The 18,872-nt window shown below is 48.1% G+C and overlaps 1 protein-coding gene across 3 annotated transcripts in view; it reads left to right on the top strand.

The window, feature by feature from the left end:
- LOC144144821 (rab GTPase-binding effector protein 1-like) overlaps positions 1 to 16,692 on the top strand; it is a 60,677-nt gene extending 43,985 nt beyond the window's left edge. For all 3 annotated transcript variants that reach the window (XM_077676328.1, XM_077676331.1, XM_077676330.1), the window contains exons 15-17: positions 1,957 to 2,073; positions 9,845 to 9,955; positions 10,056 to 16,692. In XM_077676328.1, coding sequence (XP_077532454.1) covers positions 1,957 to 2,073; positions 9,845 to 9,955; positions 10,056 to 10,223 — 396 coding nt within the window. In that variant the 3' untranslated portion in view covers positions 10,224 to 16,692. The remainder of the gene's footprint in view (positions 1 to 1,956; positions 2,074 to 9,844; positions 9,956 to 10,055) is intronic.
- The last annotated feature ends 2,180 nt before the right edge of the window (positions 16,693 to 18,872 follow it).

Consider the following 18,872-nt stretch of genomic DNA (forward strand, 5'->3'; position numbering starts at 1 on the left):
TTTAAGAAACAACCTTTTCCTCTCAGCCAGTGCTGGTCAGAGATTCATTTCCGACCTGCACTGCTTGCTGCAACATGTAGTGACAGGACTTGTTATTTTTGTTACCATTCCGTCGCTAAATTATCATCATGGGTTTTACTGGAATACAGCATGGTGAGCAGGGGTCCTTGAAAACCTTGAAAACCTCTGAATTTAGAAGTGTGATTTTCAAGGCCGTGAAAGTCCTGGAATTTTTTAACGTTCCTTGAAAACCCTTGATTTGCAACGTGATAATCAGTGGTTTTGTAATTTCACTAGAATTTAAAGTGTTTGTCATTGACCTTGAAGGGACCCAGAAAAGCTTTGTGAAGGTGGCAATGAAATGCATTCAGGTGGTAGAACACACAACGGTGGATTTTTGAGCCAAGTGTGAGCCCCATACGTTGGACGGATAATTTGTAAACAATTTTTGAAGATAGCCTTTCTCAGCCGATGAGCGCGATGCCACAGCGAGCCGATTGCTGCTGACACGACCGCGATCGCGGCTGATGCAACGGCGAGGTACCCCCTTGATTCGCCCAATCACTGGCGAGGTCGGCCGCCGGCAACGTCACTGCCATTGGCTTCCAGCTGCTCTTCCTGCTTCCTGCGAGATCCCGAGTAGGCGTAGAGTACCGGATTTCTGCAGCGATGTTCCGATACGAGCGCTCCGCGTCCTCTAGATCTGGATAGAGATGAGTTATCTGTGCCACGTCGTTGGCTGCAAAGCGAGCGACTGGAGCGGCGTCAAAATGAGGCAAAATATGGACGATTGCAGACTGTGCAAAGGCAAAAGCGGGTCCGCAGCGATTGATGTGTGCCTAGGCGCAGGAATGTAGCTAGCGCAGAACGGAAGTCGAGCTTCGCAATGTCACATCGCTATTCCCAGTGTTTCCAGCTGCTTTGAAAGAAGCAGAGAGGGAAGAGGAATCGATCGGCAAGGGGGGAGAGGTGCATTTAATTGCTTCTGGCGCAGCTAATACTGAATGTAGATCAATAATTCCAACGGCATTGCATCGCTATATTGGTGCTACACGACAATACAGGCCTTTTGTAACTTTTACAAAAGGCTTTTCTGGGTTCCTTTAAGTTTTAATTAACGTCAAAAATTGTAACAATCAAATTTCAGAGTATATTGTGCGAAATTACAACACATTTAGCAAATTCTTGTTAAGCGTGAGGTAGGGCTGTCTCGCGAGGTGCGAGCTGTCTACAGTGCAGCTCGGTCTCAAGGTGAAGACATTTTTAACAGAGATGAAAACTGTTGGATTGGATGAAGACAGTTGTAGCTGGGTTCATAAATGCCAGACTGATCCCGTCTGCAAGGGGTGACAATGTTGGCGAAGAAGGCATCAGTGAGTCACAGAACGACAGCGATGCGCTGGCGGAACTCCCACTTAAAGTTGAATTATTTGTTAGCGAGTCAGAGGAAGAAGGCTTCCGTGGTTTTGCCTAAACGCCATCTGTAAGTACATGCCATCTGTGTGTATCAATAAACCATTTTTGAGAAGTTAGTTCTGTCTAGACTTCGGACGGCTGATGCACGTGTCTGGCACTGCTTACTGGGGGATGCGTTCAGAGGCGGCGGCCGCCGCAACCATGTACTTTCGCTGCACTTTCCAACGAACTCATCCTCTATGAGTTTATCTAATTAACAAATGCATCTTGTACACCGGTGCGTCTTATACACCAGTGTGACCTATATGTTTTTTTGTTTTTTCTTTGGAAAAACTCATTTTTGGGGGAGGGGTGGGGGGGGGGTTGCGACTGGTACAAAGGTGTGACTTATAGACCGGAAAATACGGTAATTTGACTCTTTTGACGCTGGACAGTTGCTCATTGTGTGCTTCCCGACCATTTGGAGAAGGTGCTGCCCAGGGGTGCACTAAGGGTGCACTAAGGTTGTTCCAAGCCTGTCCTCTTGCCGTGCGCGTGCAGGAGAAGCTGGAGGAAGAGGTGCAGCGGCTGCGGGGCCGGGTGCAGACCCTACAGGCCGAACTGGACAACAGCGAGGCAGTGCAGCGGGACTTTGTCAAGCTGTCACAGTCGCTCCAGGTCGGTGCACGCTGCTGCCCACTAGTCAACCCCTGTCTTGCCTGGTGGGTTTAACGTGACACTGGTCAACAAGCTGAGCATGCATCGTGTTCCTGGGGACCTGAAACGAAGGCCTGGTCAGAGCTGTTGTGTTTTTATCAGAACTTGCTTCTTGGACCCCGTGAAGGGGGCAATCTGGGAATAAGTACCGTATATTGCCGCGTATTAGTCGACTCCGAAAATAAGTCGACCCCCCTAGTTTTCATTTCCGCCAACGCAAAAAAAAAAAATGACAAACAATTTCTGAAGGACCAAAAATACTGACTTTTATTCCCGCTGTGGATGCTGCGGGCGTAGCCCCAGCCGCCACTGCCGTCGCCGAGTGAACGAAACAAAGCAAAAATATCAACCAGCGATTGTTGACAACCAAACAGCGACCAGTTCCAGAGCGGCCCGAAGCCTAAGCCTACTCGTCGCTGTCGTCGTCGCTCTCGTCGTCGTCGGAGGTGGCCGGCTCAAGCGGGGCCGAAATCGAACACTTCACAAAGGCGTCCCGCACCATGTCGTCGGGTAGGCCGTACCAGGCGTCGTTCACCCACTGGGCTACCGTGCTCAGGGTCGGGCGCTTCACACGGCCGGTGGGTGTTGTGGGTTTGTCCGCCTGTTTCATCCAGTCGTTGTACAGAGTCCCGACGCGGTCCTTGAAGGGCTTGTTGAGGGATACGTCGATCGGCTGAAGCATCGACGTCATCCCCCCCGGTATTACGACAAGGTCGCACTCGGCGTTGGCCACAGCCTTCTTGACCCGGTCCGTCATGTGGCCGCGGAAAGAGTCTAGCACAAGCATGCTCCGGGGCTTCAGCAGAGCTCCGGGACGCCTGCACCACACCATCCGAAACCATTCCAGCACGGTTTCTTCGTTGAAGAAACCCTTCTCGTTCACCCGCACAATGACCTTGGGCGGGAACGTCTCCTTCGGCAGGGTTTTACGTTTAAAAACAATGAAGGGGGGCAACTTGTGGCCGTCAGCCGTGCAGCACAACATGACGGTGAAGCGGTTGTGCTCGTTGCCTGTAGTTAGGAGGCGGACCTGACGCTCTCCCTTTTCGGCGACGGTTCTCCTGCTCGGCATATCGAACCAGACTGGTGTTTGGTCGGCGTTGCCGATCTGGCCGAGCAGGAACCCCCGCCGCCTCCTCAGGTCCTCGACGTACCGCCGAAACTCGAGCCGCTTTTCATCGTACGACTCCGGCAGCTTTTGCGCAACCGTTGTGCGACGCCGGAGACTCAGCCCGTTACGCTTCATGAAGTTCGTTATCCATTTTTTTGATACTTTGAACTCCTCGCGGTGGATGTTTAGCTCAGTTGCGACGTCCCGCGACTTCATTTCAATGTCCTCGTAGGACACGCTGAGGCTTTCTTTCCTCTGCAGCTGTACCCACTCGAGTACCTTCTCCTCAACGACGGGGTAACGTCCCTGCTTCGGCCCGCGAAACGACCGACGCGTACCAGCGCACGCGAAGATGCGGTCTTTTTGCTGCCGCCATCCCCGAACACACTTTTCTGAGACGCCGAACTCTCGTTCTGCCGCGACGTTGTTGTTGTCTTCGGCAAACAAAATCACTTTGCGCTTGAATGCCGCGCTGTACTGGCGCCGAGCTTGCGGAGGCATTGCTGCGGCTGGTCAGGAAAGGTAATGCCTCAGCCGTGCCACAGAACAGGGAAGATTTTTGGCCGTGCCGCCCGCAACACAACACAAAGAGCGCTTCCCAAAATGGCGAGCGACTCATGTGACTGGCTAGTCTTGGCTAGATAAGGCTTCGTAGTGGCTCTAGTCGGCTCCAGAAACAACTTTTGAGCGGCGGCAAATTTGAATTTTTAGCGGATGGCAGCCCATGTATAGGTCGACTCCGCGTATAAGTCGACCCCCCTAATTTTCGAAGGTCATTTTTTAAAAAAAAAGGTCGACTTATACGCGGCAATATACGGTAAGCATATGAGCTCATGGAAACTCTTTTTCCTATGACCAGCCACGAGAACCACTTAACCCTTTGAGGGTTTTTGCCGTACGTGTACTGCGGCGGTTTTCCGTCCCGCAAGGTCTTTGCCGTACGGGTACGATTTCGAGCATCCGTTTGATATTTCGTGCCATATTAACGATGCGTGCTCCCTGGGAGGTGCTGCCACCTCCTGGGACTTACAAGAAGTGTTTGAAATTTGATTGTGCTACCTTCTTGCGGTGAAAAACAGAACTCTCTGGCTTTGGCGCGTTACGGCATCTGTACGTGTCAACACGTTTCGTGGTTTCAGTTTCGCCACGTGATCGCATCGGAGGCGCGCGAAACTTGATCGGCGCTCGCTGTCAGGGGCGGCGGAAGTTGATTTCGATCTATATTGGCGCTGCTCTTATCTTGTTTATTATCCACGCTCACTAGGTATTCTTGCCCTCCTTGCTTGGAACTGAAGTAACCTAATCAGAGACTCCGTTGCGGGGACGGCGGAAGTTGATTTCTATCTATATTGGCACTGCTATTAGCTTGTTTATCACCGGCGCGCATGAGTTATTCTCGCTCTCCTCGTTTACTGGGTTGCCTTCGAGTTCTTCAGATGCACGGCAAAGCGGCGATATGGCCCAACGAACTGCCCGCTCTGATGACACCGACCGCGATGACTCTTCTGACTCTGAGTTTGCTCCTTTCACCGAGTCTGAATCGGAAGACAGTCTTTCTTCGGAAGAAGACAGCTCATTTTCGGACATGCGCTTTATGCGGGCAGACTCCATTAAGGGGGCACACGGGTCTTTGGGACCGAAAAAGTGCCAAAAAATGCACTTTTCATAAGCATCATTTTTGAAATGTTCAGGTCTTTTTCTCCCGGTTTGCGAAGTTTTTCCTCCGAAAAGTCGGTACTTGAGCAGTAACAGCAACTTATAAAAGCTCTACAAGGCCGATTCTTCGAGATTCCGACGCCAAAATAACTATTTTTCTATAATTCCTCACTGCTGCGCAACGGGCGGTGTCGCAGCGATCTCGGTCTCGTTTGAAAGAGCGAACTTCGGTCTTCAATTTCCCGCCACTGCGGTTCCTGCCCGCTCAGTCGTAGAGTGGGAAACACGCGCCAAAAAAAGCAAAAATGCGCGTTCCTATTCGCCGGCGAGCGCACGTGACTAGACAGCGCGATGCGATTGGTCGAAGGCGGCGTCTGTCGTCTGCTCCATGCCGATGTCGGCGCAATCAGGCGCCATATTGCTCGGGCTCTGACTACGACGTTTGCGATGTGGAAGGCCGGAAGAAAATCCCGCACGAAGAACCCGTATGGCAAAAAGAGAAAGAAATCCAACCTCGAGAATCTCAGAGGCCGCTCCACACCAGCGAGGAGCGATGAAGGAGATAGCGACCGACCTTCCGTGGTTGGCGACGACGCGCTTGTCAACGTAGGCCTAGCGCCTCCGCCGACCGCTCATAACGCCTCCGGCAGCGGCCGCATCCGTCTCGATACAGCAATGTTGCACCCGTTACAAGTGGCAGAGGTGCGTCAAAACGCGGAAAACAAGCTGCACGAGCTTTCTTCAACTGGAGCTACACAACGGAAGTGCAGCCTGTTGGGCGACCCTGACAACGCCGCAGCCACGCCGCTGGACGAAACAAGGTTCGTGATCGTCAGTTTGACCCAGCTGAACGAACTGATGCGCACAGTGAAATGCAAGTTGTGCTCCGGTGATGTGGAAATTGGCAAGGAGGACAGGGAGTACGGCCTCGCCGTAAAGCTAGTGCTCAAGTGCGCGAACTGCGGCGACGTGTCGACGGCGTGGAGCTCGCCGGGCGTTGACGGCGAGAGCAAGGCGAAGCCGTTTGCCATCAATGTTTTGGGCGCGCGCGCCATGCAGTCGACTGGAAAGCAGCAAACGGCGTTCAACGACGTGTTTTCGTCGATGAACATTTCTTCGCGCGGCCTGCACAACAAAACGTGGCAGAGCTACGTGAAGACTAAACTGACGCCCGCAGCTGTTCGCGCATCGCAGAAGGTGACTGCAGATTGCGCACGATCAGTTCGGCAACTGTACGCTGAGCTCGACCTTGCAAACCCGGGCAACATCGCCGTGTCGTACGACGGCTCCTGGATGACGAGGGGACACTCGTCGCACATCGGAGTCGGCACGGTCATCGAGTTATTCACGGGGCTCGTGCTCGATTAGTCGTGCTCTCCAATTTTTGCGCCGGCTGCGAGCGGGCGCCCAAAGAGAGTGACCCTGCCTACGAAGAGTGGAAGGCGAAGCACCTCTGCCAGAGAAACACCACCAAAAAAGCTGGGGAAATGGAAGTGGAGGCTGCCCTCATTCTCTTTCAGAGGTCGTGGGAGCGTCATAAGCTCAGGTACACCACAGTGGTTTCGGATGGTGACTGCCGCACCTACCTCGCTTTGAGGGATGCAGATGTTTATGGCTTCATTAAGATCCTCAAAGAGGAGTGCGTGAACCACGTGCAGAAGAGAATGGGCACTAAACTGCGCAACCTCCCAAAGCAGAGGCCAGCTAGCTCAGAGAGCCTCAGTGGTAGGGGGCGGCGGACTGGCGACCTGATCAACAAACTGACCTCCTACTATGGCTGGGCTATCAAGTCCCACAAAGGGGACGTGCCAGCCATGCACAAGGCTGTGATGGCCACGTACTATCACGTGACATCCAATGATGCAGTGTCGAACCACAGCCTCTGCCCCACTGGTCCTGACTCGTGGTGCCGCCATAACGCTGCCAAGGCCAAAGGGGAACCAGCCCCCAAGCACCGCTACAACCAGCCCCGCCACGTCTGCGAGGCCTTGCTTCCTGTATATGAACGGCTGGCGGACCACAAGCTGCTTGAGCGGTGCCAGCGTGGCAAGACGCAAAACAGCAATGAGAGTCTTCACTCAGTGATATGGTCGCTGGCTCCCAAGGAGCGCCACGCATCGCTTCACAGTGTGGAAGCTGCGGTCGCAGAGGCTGTGATGCGATTCAATGCCGGAAGCCAGTTGGCATCATCAAAGATCCTGCAGGAGCTCAACATGACCGTTGGCGCACTAAGCAGCACACGCATGGTCGAAAAGGACCGCCGGCGAACCAAGGACTCTTCCCGCAGGCGAACATCCGCAGAAAATGTGCAGCGGACCCTCAAGAAGAGGCACCTGGCTGGTGCCAGCAGTCAAGATGACTATGCTGCGGGGGCCTACTAGTTGTTTCGTGCAAAAAAAGTACTCCACCTTCTACTGTTTGCATTAAACATAGCACCGCTACGTTTTTTGCCATTTTCTCAAAATGCATATTTTTGACGTATAGGAACTTCTCGAGAGGCATACCTCAGCACGTAGTGCAGCTAGAATGATAATTTTTCTTTCAGCAGGAAGCTGAATGTTTAAACCATGTGGTATGGGAAGCAGATTTTGCATTTTGTGTTTCAGTAATTGTTTAATTAGCATTATTTTTAATTGGTTAGCAGCAGTACTTCGAACCTAAAAGTAAGAATTGATGGAAACTTGTATGTGATTGTAAAACAAAAAAACTGCTTCCCATACAACCTTCTACACAACTTCTAGTATCTATTCATGCCTTGCTTGTAATTTTTTATTGATCAGTTTTTTTTCCATTGTTCTCAAGAACAATCAAGAAAGATTTCTAATTATCTCGAAAACTAAATGTGTTACATCAAAACTAATTGGATATTTGAAATCAGCTAAAAAATCTGAACAAGCCCATTCAGTTTCATGAAGATTGGTTGGAAAACAAAAAAAAAAGTTTCAAAGACCAGTGTGCCCCCTTAAGGCACTGTGCGTAGACCCGTGTTTCAAGGAATACCACACTCTGAAATACTATTGAACATTTTTCAGTTTTAAGTGATGCTGACCCCAAAATACTGTTCCTGATAATTTTTTACCATTTAATCCTGACTTTAGACATTTTGTACATTCCAAATCCGCAATAAACTAATTTGACCACCAAGGAAAGTTTTTTTCAAAAAAATTCGACCCTCAAAGGGTTAAAGAAGCCATAAAGACAAAATACAAGTTGGGTTTATTAGAAAGACTGCTTAGTCCCGATAACAATGATACCAATATCATCGCAATCTTCGAGCAAATAACGGAGATATGAAAGAAAACGTGTGAAGCAGTCGCGACACCCTAGCCAATTTCCCGCAACTTTTCTATGACGCCACGGAACCTTGTTTGCGCGATTGGCGGCCGCTTAACTGACCTGTCACGACACATGACTGGACGTCTGGAGTTGCATTTGACCGCATCACTTGAATGCTAACGTGCAGTTAACGCACTGGAAATTATGTTTTACTGTTGGCCCGTATGACGTCATTCTTGCTCATAAACACGTTACTGTGGCGCAAAATCTGAAAGTTTTTAAATGCTTCTTGCTTTTTTTTTTTCGTTAAAAAAACATCTTTTGTGGCTGTAATGGAGCTGAGTGAGATACTGAATCCTAGTTCTTTCAAATTAAACGAAGTTGTGTTTTCTCTTCATGGCTCCTTAAAAGTTCTGCTGGGCGCACTTCCCCTAGGGCTGCAGCGAGGGCGAAGTGTTGCGCACAAGTTTGCTCTGACGGGCTGGCCGCATGCGGCCGCTCGCTCGCTGGCTTGGCCGGCTGCAACGTCACTTCAGCCTAGCCATTTCGGATTTTTTATGGTCATTTCCACCATGGATACATGCATTTCAGCTGTCATGCTTAGTATTTTGCAGTCTTTTTAGGCAGGATGTATGGAAATAACGTTTTGAAGAGGTTGAAATTGTCAGTGCAGTTGGTCATCAATGGTATTGATGTGCAGCTGCGCGTGAATACCATTTATTTAAAAACATTTTCAACGAAAATCCCCTTAATGGCCCATAAGAAATTACTTAATTAGGCTGCAGCATTTTCATTACAACTCAAAAAATAGTTATGCCACTTGAAAACTAATTACATATTTGAAATGAGGAAGAAAAACACATAAGCCCAGTGACTTTTATTATCCTAGACCAATTAACAGAAAAGTCCATTTTTAAGACCAGCATCTCCCTTTAATATGTAGAAGTGGTGTAAAAGAACCACACATACATCGGTGGCTGGTATCCACAAGCGCGTCACTGACATTGCTTGCCACCGCTCATTCCACACAGCTGCACCCGCACTGCTCTCATGTTCTAGCGTTTCATCGCTGTCTTCTATACCGTCATCGTCACCTTCCGCTGTGCCGCATTAGGAGCACACTACAGAGATATAGCTCCCGGAGACTTCGCACGTGCCCTCGCTTTTGCCACGGGGGGCTTTACCCTCAATTCTGTGGTAACTCAAATTCTTCTGTTGGGAAACATTTGGCCCTTTAAAATAGGGCCACCCATGGGAATGTCTTTTATTTTTTGCACGGATTTCCAGAAACTGCGCATACAAGTCTTTTTCAATTTTCTCGCTCCCGGAAGTGCATACACGACACGCTCCTGATTGGCAGACACCCACAGTGGCATGGCTCAGGGGATATGACATCACAAAGAGACACGCTAACTTCCCATGCAGTCATGCAAGCTTTGCAAAACACGTCTAAAAGACAATGATGCTACAAAAGCACCGTTAAATCTGCAACTTGTAGTAAATATGCTGGAGTGCTCAGAGGTTTGAACCCAACGCATGTCCCAGCATTGCTTTTGAAAAAGACACGACTTGCATCCTGGTTGTTTTTGCTGTTCCCATTCAACAAGCCTTATCAACTCGGTTATGCCATCCTTGGCGGCGTTGAGAGAGACTAGCGTTCTCTACTGTCTTTCCTAATTCGGGACCCAGGTGGAGCTGGAGAAGATCCGGCAGTCTGACAGCGAAGTCCGATGGCAGCATGAAGACGACGTGGGCGAGTGCAACGGCTGCAAGAAGGCCCTGCACTCCCGCAAGGAGAAGGTGGGGGGGTCTTCCGAGCTCTCTCTAATTGTTCCTGCGAGGCCTTTAATGACACCTGTTTCCCCCTTACCCCTCGTCCCCCCCTCCCGGCCTCTTCCAGCCCCACTGCAGCCACTGTGGCAAGATCTTCTGCTCCGACTGCCTGGGTCGGGTGGTGCGGTCGGGCCCCAAGCTGCGCCCCTTCCCCGTGTGCAACGTCTGCCACACGCTGCTCGACCGGGACACTGCGCCCTACTTCAGCAGCGAGCCGCCCCAGACGCCCAGCTAGGCCCTTCTCGCCCCACGATGATCCACCCAGTCGTGGGCGGTGAGAGGGGGGCCGCCAAAAGTCTGGTGCCCTTCTCCCGTGCTGCTTCGTCGTCACGCTGCCTCTTCCCTCTTTGACAACCAGCCACTTCGTGGCCCCGGCTAACCCTAACGGCTGCCCCGACGCGGCCGGCGTTGCAAGTTTGGCTGTTTTTTCGGGCGTGGGCTTCCACTGACTTCACGCTGCCCTGCTAGACGAGGTGCAGAGCTAACTATCGAAGCACCCAACATTTGGGGGCCATAGACGACAAATCCTGTCCCTGGGTCTGGCAAGTTGTCATTCAGCAGACGTGTCAGACGGGGATGCCAGCTTGCATTTGCTATGCGCACAAGTTGTCATTGGGCAGCCACGATCTTATCTGTAACTCTACAGGCGGTGTGGCTTTTAGTCCTGTCAACGGGCATACGAGAAGTGGTTTGGAAACGTGGAAGCCAAAGATCAGGTACCTTCTGTGTGCCTCTTAGCATGGCTGTGTCTGCAAAAGCAAAAAAGGAAGTTTTTAAACGGTGGACGCTGGCATGTTCGCGCTCCTGCTGATCAGACGTTTATGACTGCTTCGTGATGAAAGGTTATGTTGAGTGATTGCAAGTGCGTTTTCCGAGCTGTTATTTATTTGCCAGAGGTCATTTTTCCTTCGAATGCAAACTATTTATGCTTCCAAAATTGCTGCTGGCTTGCCTGCGGGGAAAGTTTATTCCTGCCTGCTTGTTTCGGGCAAGCTGACTGAGTTACTACTGCGGTTGTTGTCACCGCTTTCTTTTCTAGTGTGCGGCATTATTGGGGACGTATCCGAAGGCTCTGTCCAGTGAGTGAAGGACAAGGTGGCAGCTGCCACAGCATCTGCTGTGTATTCATTCCTGATGTTAGCGTGACTCTATTGCTTGAAAAAACAGAAGCTTGGCCATATTGTTGCTCAGAGGGAAGGATGCACCAGCCCAAAGCATCGGGCTGGAGCTAAGTCCTATTGCAGCTGCATGCATTGAAGACTAATTCACTGGCTTCGGCCTACTTTTCTTTCACGGGTGCCTCCGCTCGCGAAGTTCCAATCACTAGCACTGGCCCGTATGTAAACTTTGTCTCAACTGAGTGTGCCTGTGTGGGGCGCGGGAAGTGGAAGTCGGTTTCTATTGTATGTAACGAGAAATAAAAGTACAGCAGACGGGCTAAAGAAAAATCAGTTAAAGGGGCCATGAAGACAAAATGCAACCTTGTTCAGTTGTAAAGAACTAGTCTCTTCGGTAACTCTTTCAGCTCTATTCCAGTCACGATAAGCTTTTTTTACTAAAAATAGAAAGGGAAGATTTTTTTTTTTTTTTTTTTCAAAATTCAAAATTCGCGCTACACGACGTCAGCAGTCACACAATTGAAGGGCCACTAAAAACATGGTTATCCGTGTGTGAAATGCTATTAGCATTCAAGTGATACAATCAGATGGAATTAGGGACCCCACTGCTATCGCGAAGTCATGCTTCTTGGCAGTGGCTTTGGTCAGCAGCTGCCAATTGAGCAGATGAAGATTCAGTGGCATCATGTGGACCCTGCACGAAATGGGCTGGGGAGTTGCCACTGCTTCATTTTTTTTTCTTCAATATTGTCATTAGCAGTCTTTGTAATGAACCACACTTGTATTTTGTCTTCATGGCCTTTTTGAATAAAACAGGCACCTTGAGGTCATTTTTTTTTTTTAAGTAGTACTTTCAGCACAACTCTCTGTAAAGTAAACAGTTTTATTGATTTCTTCAGGTACAGAGTTTCACTATTATTGAGCAGTTGGCGATTTATTAGATGCGTAGTACTACACACATAGTGAATCAGCCAAGTGCACTTTGTCTCGGTAGGTGCCTGCTCGGCCCCTTGAACAGACGTGCTCGTTGGTGTGCTAAGGACTGCACGGACTTGTATTTGTGGTTTGCACACATGCTTTGTGTTCATTGCAATTGCAGCCTTACCATAAAATGCTGAGCAGCCCCCCCGGGTTCCCTTCTTTTCAGGAATGGGGATAATGGGAGAAGTTTGGTCTGCTCTAACATTCAAGGGGGCATTCCAAAGGGGTCTCACTAGAAAGCAAGAGCATAGGGAAGATTTATTCAGACCTAGGCAACAACTGCAGCAACACTTCACCCCAGCCAAATTTATTGTGTTCGTGTCGTGTGTACTGTCAACCAGCAGGGACATGACTGCTATCTCTTTGAAGAGGCTAATTAATTACGTTACGAGCACTTAAAACAGCTCTGAATTTGATTTTGAGTCCAATTTTGCTGGTCCTTCATGCCATTCTTGCACGCGTTTCCTGTGTCGTGATTTTGAGGTTGCAATCTTTTTTACTTAATCGTATCACACAGAATCTGTTTTCATGAGGTTGAAATTTCTGTTGCAGTTGGCCCTGAAAAACATGTTTAGTGGCTCTGTCTCTCGCATCTGATGTTCAACTTCAGAGCATTCAGCCCACAGATTCCCGTACTCGCAGGGCACATTTGAGATGCCGCTGTCCTTGAGTGTGTGTCCAGATGTCTCTTCAGATGCAGCGTCTTGGTGCTGACCTGTCGTGTACTTGTCCTGCACTTAGAACGGCTTGTCCTACACTTCTCTGGTGCTCAAAAAAAACTCGGAAGTGAAACGGCATCCACCACTTCACTGACAACTCACTGTCACTTATTTTGCGGAAATTTTGATGCAGCAACCTTTCGGAATGTTTTTCCCCATTGTGGCTAAATTTTCAGTCGATTGTAAAGTGGAAGGATTCCTCGTGCATGGTGCACGAATTTTTTTCAAGAATTTTCTTAGCCAGTCAACTAAAAGCAGCACAGGCAATCAGGATTTTGTTTGAACATACAATTTAGTTTTAATATTTGCAAATTTTAATACTCCTGTGCAAGATTCAGGGTGGACGTGTACTGCTGGATAAAAGGTAGAAGAAGAAGAGAGGATTTGAAATTCGCAGACAAGTTTGAGGCTCGCTCTTGTACTTGGGGTGCTTGCTTTGTGGTAGTTGCCTTGGTACTGTTTTCCTCGGATGATTTTAGTCTCTATGGCATTTAACAGGAATGTTGCACACAGCACTTGGCAATCGTGGTTCAAGCGCAAATTGTGCCCATGATTCTGCCCATACTTGTTGGACCTTTATTTCATTCCTGTGTGGGGCACGCATCATTGTTTGTGCGCTGATTTTGTCTCTCAATGTTTTGTGCATGAAGTTTGCATCTTCGTGACAGCCGATGGGGTTTATACGAGCACAGTCAAATCCAGATGTATTGAACTCAAAGGGAGTCAGAAAATTGTTGGATACAAGTGACTGGCGATGTGATGCGCACTGTACTACAAAGATTTTCAAGATGTTCAGACTGTCCGGTATGAGCAGTAATTGTGGACGTTTGGGTTTGATATACCTGGATTCAACAGCAGCACTGGTGCGTGTTGAAAAGTTTATGGGACTTGTCTGATGCAGTTTTCTCCATGTTCATGTGTCGAGCTATGTGAACTGTACCATTACCAAAATGTTGTTCTGATGCCGCACTGCTTCGTCTGCACCTTGCATGTTTTTAAGGCATTTCTTGGGTAAGTCTGCGTGGAATAATTCAGGATCAATTCTTCTTTGAAAGCATTGGTAAGAATGTAGAACACAATGGCAGGTGATTGGTGCGCTCAAACATGTGCAACTCTTCGGTTCACTTATCAGCGTTTTTGTAGAAGTTTTTTACGCATAGTCGTAAAAAAGAAAGTGCATGGCTGTTTTGCTCTTTAAATTTGAGTGCTGGCAACCTGTCCTTTAGCTGAGATTGTATTTTGGCAACTGTGTTTGGTAATGTTTAAACAGACACAGGACGACAAAACATCTCTCGGTTTGAAGATCGGATTGCTCCTCCACTGTTCCCTTCCGATCCATCCAGCCTCTTTCCTCCACCCTCCTTAATTTTTCCGTACCCCCCTCAGTTTGAAGGTCAACTTCCCCACCCCCCTCTTTTGTTCATCATTTGCATTGCCTTTTCTGTAACACTGAAGTCATTTGCCCTTGTCTTTCCCATTCCTTCTTCCTCCTCAATTGTCAGGTCAAATTGATGCCCTATTGGGAGAAAATGGTTACACGGCACGGATACTGACAGACAAAAAAACATAGACCCTAGTAGCACTCAAATTCTACATGATTTGGATGGCCAAGTGGAGGCGGGTCTAAAGGGACCCTCTAGGCTACCGATAAACGCTTTCCCTCTCTTCTTTGCGCCCAGAAGCCCCTAAAGGAGTATAATTATCGCCGGCACAGAGCAGCAGTGTGTGATATGCTCGTCACAGTAGATGTATGAAGTGTCTGGTATGTTTTCTTTGATTTTTTTTTAGATGTGGCTATCAAACGCATTCATTGCTGCAACTGAAAGGAGCCACGACAGAGCTAGAATGATGTCCTTTAAAAGAGCAAAAAATGCCCAGACCGAGAAAGAGAGGATATTCTTTTAAGCTAGTCTCCAAGCTCCCTTATGGGCGTAGAGCAGCAACATTTAGCTGATACTTTGTGGCCACGTAATCTAAGTACTGGATGCGCTTGATGACTTGTTCTGACGGCATTTTAGATTTCGAATTAAGTCGAAGAAAAACTAGGGTTTCTTTAAATATGCGAGCCAAGTGCTGTCCTTCAAACGTGGCAAACTCCCTGCCTGCATCCTCTTGTGGGGTTTGTGCAAAAAGCATGCCAGAATTCGATTCATCTACGCATATGCCAGCTATATATATCCTGCCTGGCACGCTTGATCGCAAAGCTCCCATTAAACTTCGAGTGCGTTGGGTACGTGCGAAGCAGCCACACGCTGTATATGTAATTTGACTTTCAAACTTGGCGAGGTTCGTTATCCTGTTTCAAGGCCTAGACTCGAAATTTGAGCATTGCGTGTTGCCTGCCAGTTATTTTGTGGCCTTATGAACTATATTTACGCGTTGGATTCTTGCCTGTGTCTCTGCACTTTTCCTTTTCCCTTCTTGTCCTCTCTTTGTTTTGTACGGCTTGCTGCAACTGAAAGGAGCCACGACAGAGCTAGAATGATGTCCTTTAAAAGAGCAAAAAATGTGCACACTTAGACACGTTGGCTACGGTATAAGAGGTGTGAATAGACTGGTGAGGTATTAGTGTGGGATGTGACGTCTGCGTGCACTTGTGGTAAGGCTTTTGTTGCTCGTTCAATTCACACATTGTTCATAATGCGCTGTCCCGCAGCCTGCGCCGTACAGGTTTCGCTTTTATTTCAGCAGCGTGTAGGACAATGTAAAATAGCTCCTTCTGGGTTTAAAATGCACAGGTTTGATATTTGGCACTGTTCGCCTGAGATAGGGTTGATTGTGCTGCGCGAGATGCTAGGCCGAAGCTTTAAAACTACCTTCTGTGATCGTATTGCTTATGTGGCGATGACTGCATTGGATGCCTTTTGTTGAGAGCGTTATGGCAGATTTGTGGGAATACGGTTATTTTATTTTTAACTCTGGGGGGGGGGGGAAGGTAATGCCCCGGTATGCAATTGTCACATACTTTGTTATTTGCCGCTCATTTGCTGACGTGGTATTTTAATTGCTCAACTGTGTGTGTAATTTTATGCCTTTTGTGAAAAAAAACGACAAAAATATTCTTTTCAGTAGCTTGTAAGCACAGAGAAGCTAAGCCTGACGTACAGTTTCTCTCAAGTGTGTGTGTATGTGCGTGGATGTCCAAAAGCACTCTGGCCTACTTTCTGCACATGTGTATTTTGCCGGTTCTACGTTAGGTTTATTGTAAATATAGCGGGAAGAGCACGTTTTATTGTTTATGTTTGACTGTCTGAAGAGAATGTCAAGTCGTAGCCTGGAACTGACATAGATGGCATCTACGGTGCGAATGGACCCGTTTTGGGTCATTGGTAATGTGGGACTTTAGGAATATACACTATAGGAAGCCTTGCTTTCAATATGCACATGCGATTTGTCTTACACAGCAAATCTTTGTGGGCTTGTGCTTTGTTCTAGCTGGTATGTGGTTTGGGTATTGCCTACTTCCGTACCCTTCTATTTTTCCGGTTGTTTATTGCGACTGTAAATATGTACAGAACGAAAAGAATATGACAAACGTTGCCCGTGCATCATCGTTGCTGGTCTTTTTAAAAGCATTGTCAACAAATTTCTCCTCTCTAGACAATTGTGGGGCATTTGCTGTACACCCGAAAAGTTCCATGCCAGTAGGCATTTGCTGTGTTAAGTACAGGGCGTACTCAACTAGACTTGAGTACTCCGCTTACATCACTACTTGCAGCTGCTGCCCGCCAATCACGCTTTGTGCAGCCTGTTATGTCTGCTGAGCATGCCAAGGCTGTCGTGCACTTTTAGGAGGGCATGTCTGGGCCCCGAGGACAACCTCTCGGTGAACTTGTCTAAATTTCATTCAAGTGCTGCAGTGTATTAAAGGCTTGTTTTCACTGCTTGCATGTTTCTTTGCTGGCTCATCACGGCTGCCCTCAGTTTGTTCTTAGTGCAACGTGTAAGAATTTTACAGGATGCATTCCCTTGTCCTGGTGCATGGCATTTGTGCGCGAATAGTTTAAGTGCGGTAGTTCTTAGTGCAACGTGTAAGAATTTTACAGGATGCATTTCCTTGTCCTGGTGCATGGCATTTGTGCGCGAATAGTTTAAGTGCGGTTTACCCATTGAGCTGACCTTGAAGGACTTTTCAACTGGGTGATTGTGGACCAGCCTGACGGAGACGTATTGAGTTGATTGGTCTAGGTGCTGTAGCCTTACTTAAAGGGGCCATGCAGACAAAACAGAAGTTTGGTTCATTCGAATGATTGCCTCGTTAGAATCATACTCACACCACTCTTAACATAAACTTTGCTCAAATGGGCTTCATCGATTAGGAAAAAAGGGAATGGCTAGCGTCACTAAATAAAGGCTTTTAGAGTATCGGCACTCTTTTCTCTCATTGTTATGTGCTGCCAGGATTTTCATTGGTCGGTTGGCACCACGTGATATTTGTTTACACATGGGCGCAGCCATTTTGTTTTTGGGCGGCTCTCCTCTCTCTCTCTCTCCCTGCTGCGTGGACGCTAGAGCGGCCCGTCACACTTTGCCCGTCCCAACCGGCGGCGGTTTCGTTGGGAGAGATGGCAACACTGCAAGCCAGAAACAAAATGGACCCCATACGCTTCCGGGTGCACGAAGTGGCGGTACTCTTGAGCGTAGCTTATTTAGTGACGCTAGGAATGGCCATGCGACCCACTAGTTCATTTCCCGCAACAGAATCTATGATGTCATATGTGTCAGCTCTGTGATTGGCTGAGGCCGGCAAAAGCAAACTGAAATTTGGCAGGGCTTATAAGCTTGCCAAATGAGTTATTTGCACTTACATTTAGGGCACATTCTTTTTATAGCAATAAGAATGGTGGGGTAAACAGTGGAAGTTACGAAAGCACACGTAAACTTAGAAGTACCGATGAGTACTGCTGTTGGTACTGCGCGCACTATGCTTGGTCTAGCTGCACAGGACTGCGGGTCTTTAGGGTTGTCTCAGACGACACTGGCCGATTGATGCAAGCAACGGTGTCTTACGTGGCCATATTTGTCAATCGAGCACTAGGTTTCACGAAATGGTTATTTTCTACCTTAACAAAAACAAGCCTGGTGCAAATACGTTCAAAAACAAAGCAACGTCCGCAGAAAATGGCTCGCCGCGGTATGGTGGCGCTGTCTAGGTTGACTAACGGTAACAAGGCTGGCAGCACACTAGGTTTGGCTTGAAGACCTGCTCTTGTGATGTCATTGCAGATGTGAAAACACGATTTGGAGGGAGAATCAGAATTTTAACTCAAAATAATTTCTCGGTGAATAAAGCATTTTTTGCTTCCGGACAAACACTCGGGCAATACAAAACACGAAATCCCTCGAATGAAACAAACTTGTATTTTGTCTGCATGGCCGCTTTAATGTATGGTTTTTCTGGCCAGTGCTGATAAGAACAGAAATAGAGAATGACATTTGTAATCAGTTTAGTGAGCACAAGTTTGTGAGAAAGTGCTCTGTTTTGGTGGGATATGTGAGTTGGCATTTTTACAGTAAACCATAACGCACCCCCAAATTGCCCATGCTTGCTTTTTTAACTATAGATCCTCATCTGCATGAGGGGAGAGCACTGCCTGAAGGCATTAGGATGCCACGTTAGTCTTTGAGCGTGCATGGCTTTGAGTGGCTGCATTTTCATGTGAATGCCGCTCCCAACTGCTGAGTGCACCTGGTGTTGGATGGTAGTTGAGACACTAGCTAATTGCAAGTTGGTAACCAACAGACAATGCTGTGCTTCTTGTTCTTCCACTTCAGGCAAAAAATGAAACGTAATTCAGAGTGCTGCCATTATCCTCTCCTGATTAAAGGAACAGCTCTTAAAGGGGACATGCAGACAAAGCACAAGTTTGGCTCATTCGGAAGATTGCCTCGTTAGAATCGTACTGACACCACTTTCAACGTAAACTTCGCTCAAATAAGCTACATAATTAGGAAAAAAGGGAACGGCCATGTGACCCACTAGATCATTTCCCACAACCAAACCTATGATGTCATAAGCCCTGCTGTGCAATGGGCTGAGGCCGGCAAAAACAAAAGCAAATTAGG

The sequence above is a fragment of the Haemaphysalis longicornis genome, unplaced genomic scaffold (assembly GCF_048455015.1).
Source record: "Haemaphysalis longicornis isolate Haplotype H1 unplaced genomic scaffold, Haemaphysalis longicornis Haplotype H1 scaffold_7, whole genome shotgun sequence".
NCBI classification, from domain to species: domain Eukaryota; kingdom Metazoa; phylum Arthropoda; class Arachnida; order Ixodida; family Ixodidae; genus Haemaphysalis; species Haemaphysalis longicornis.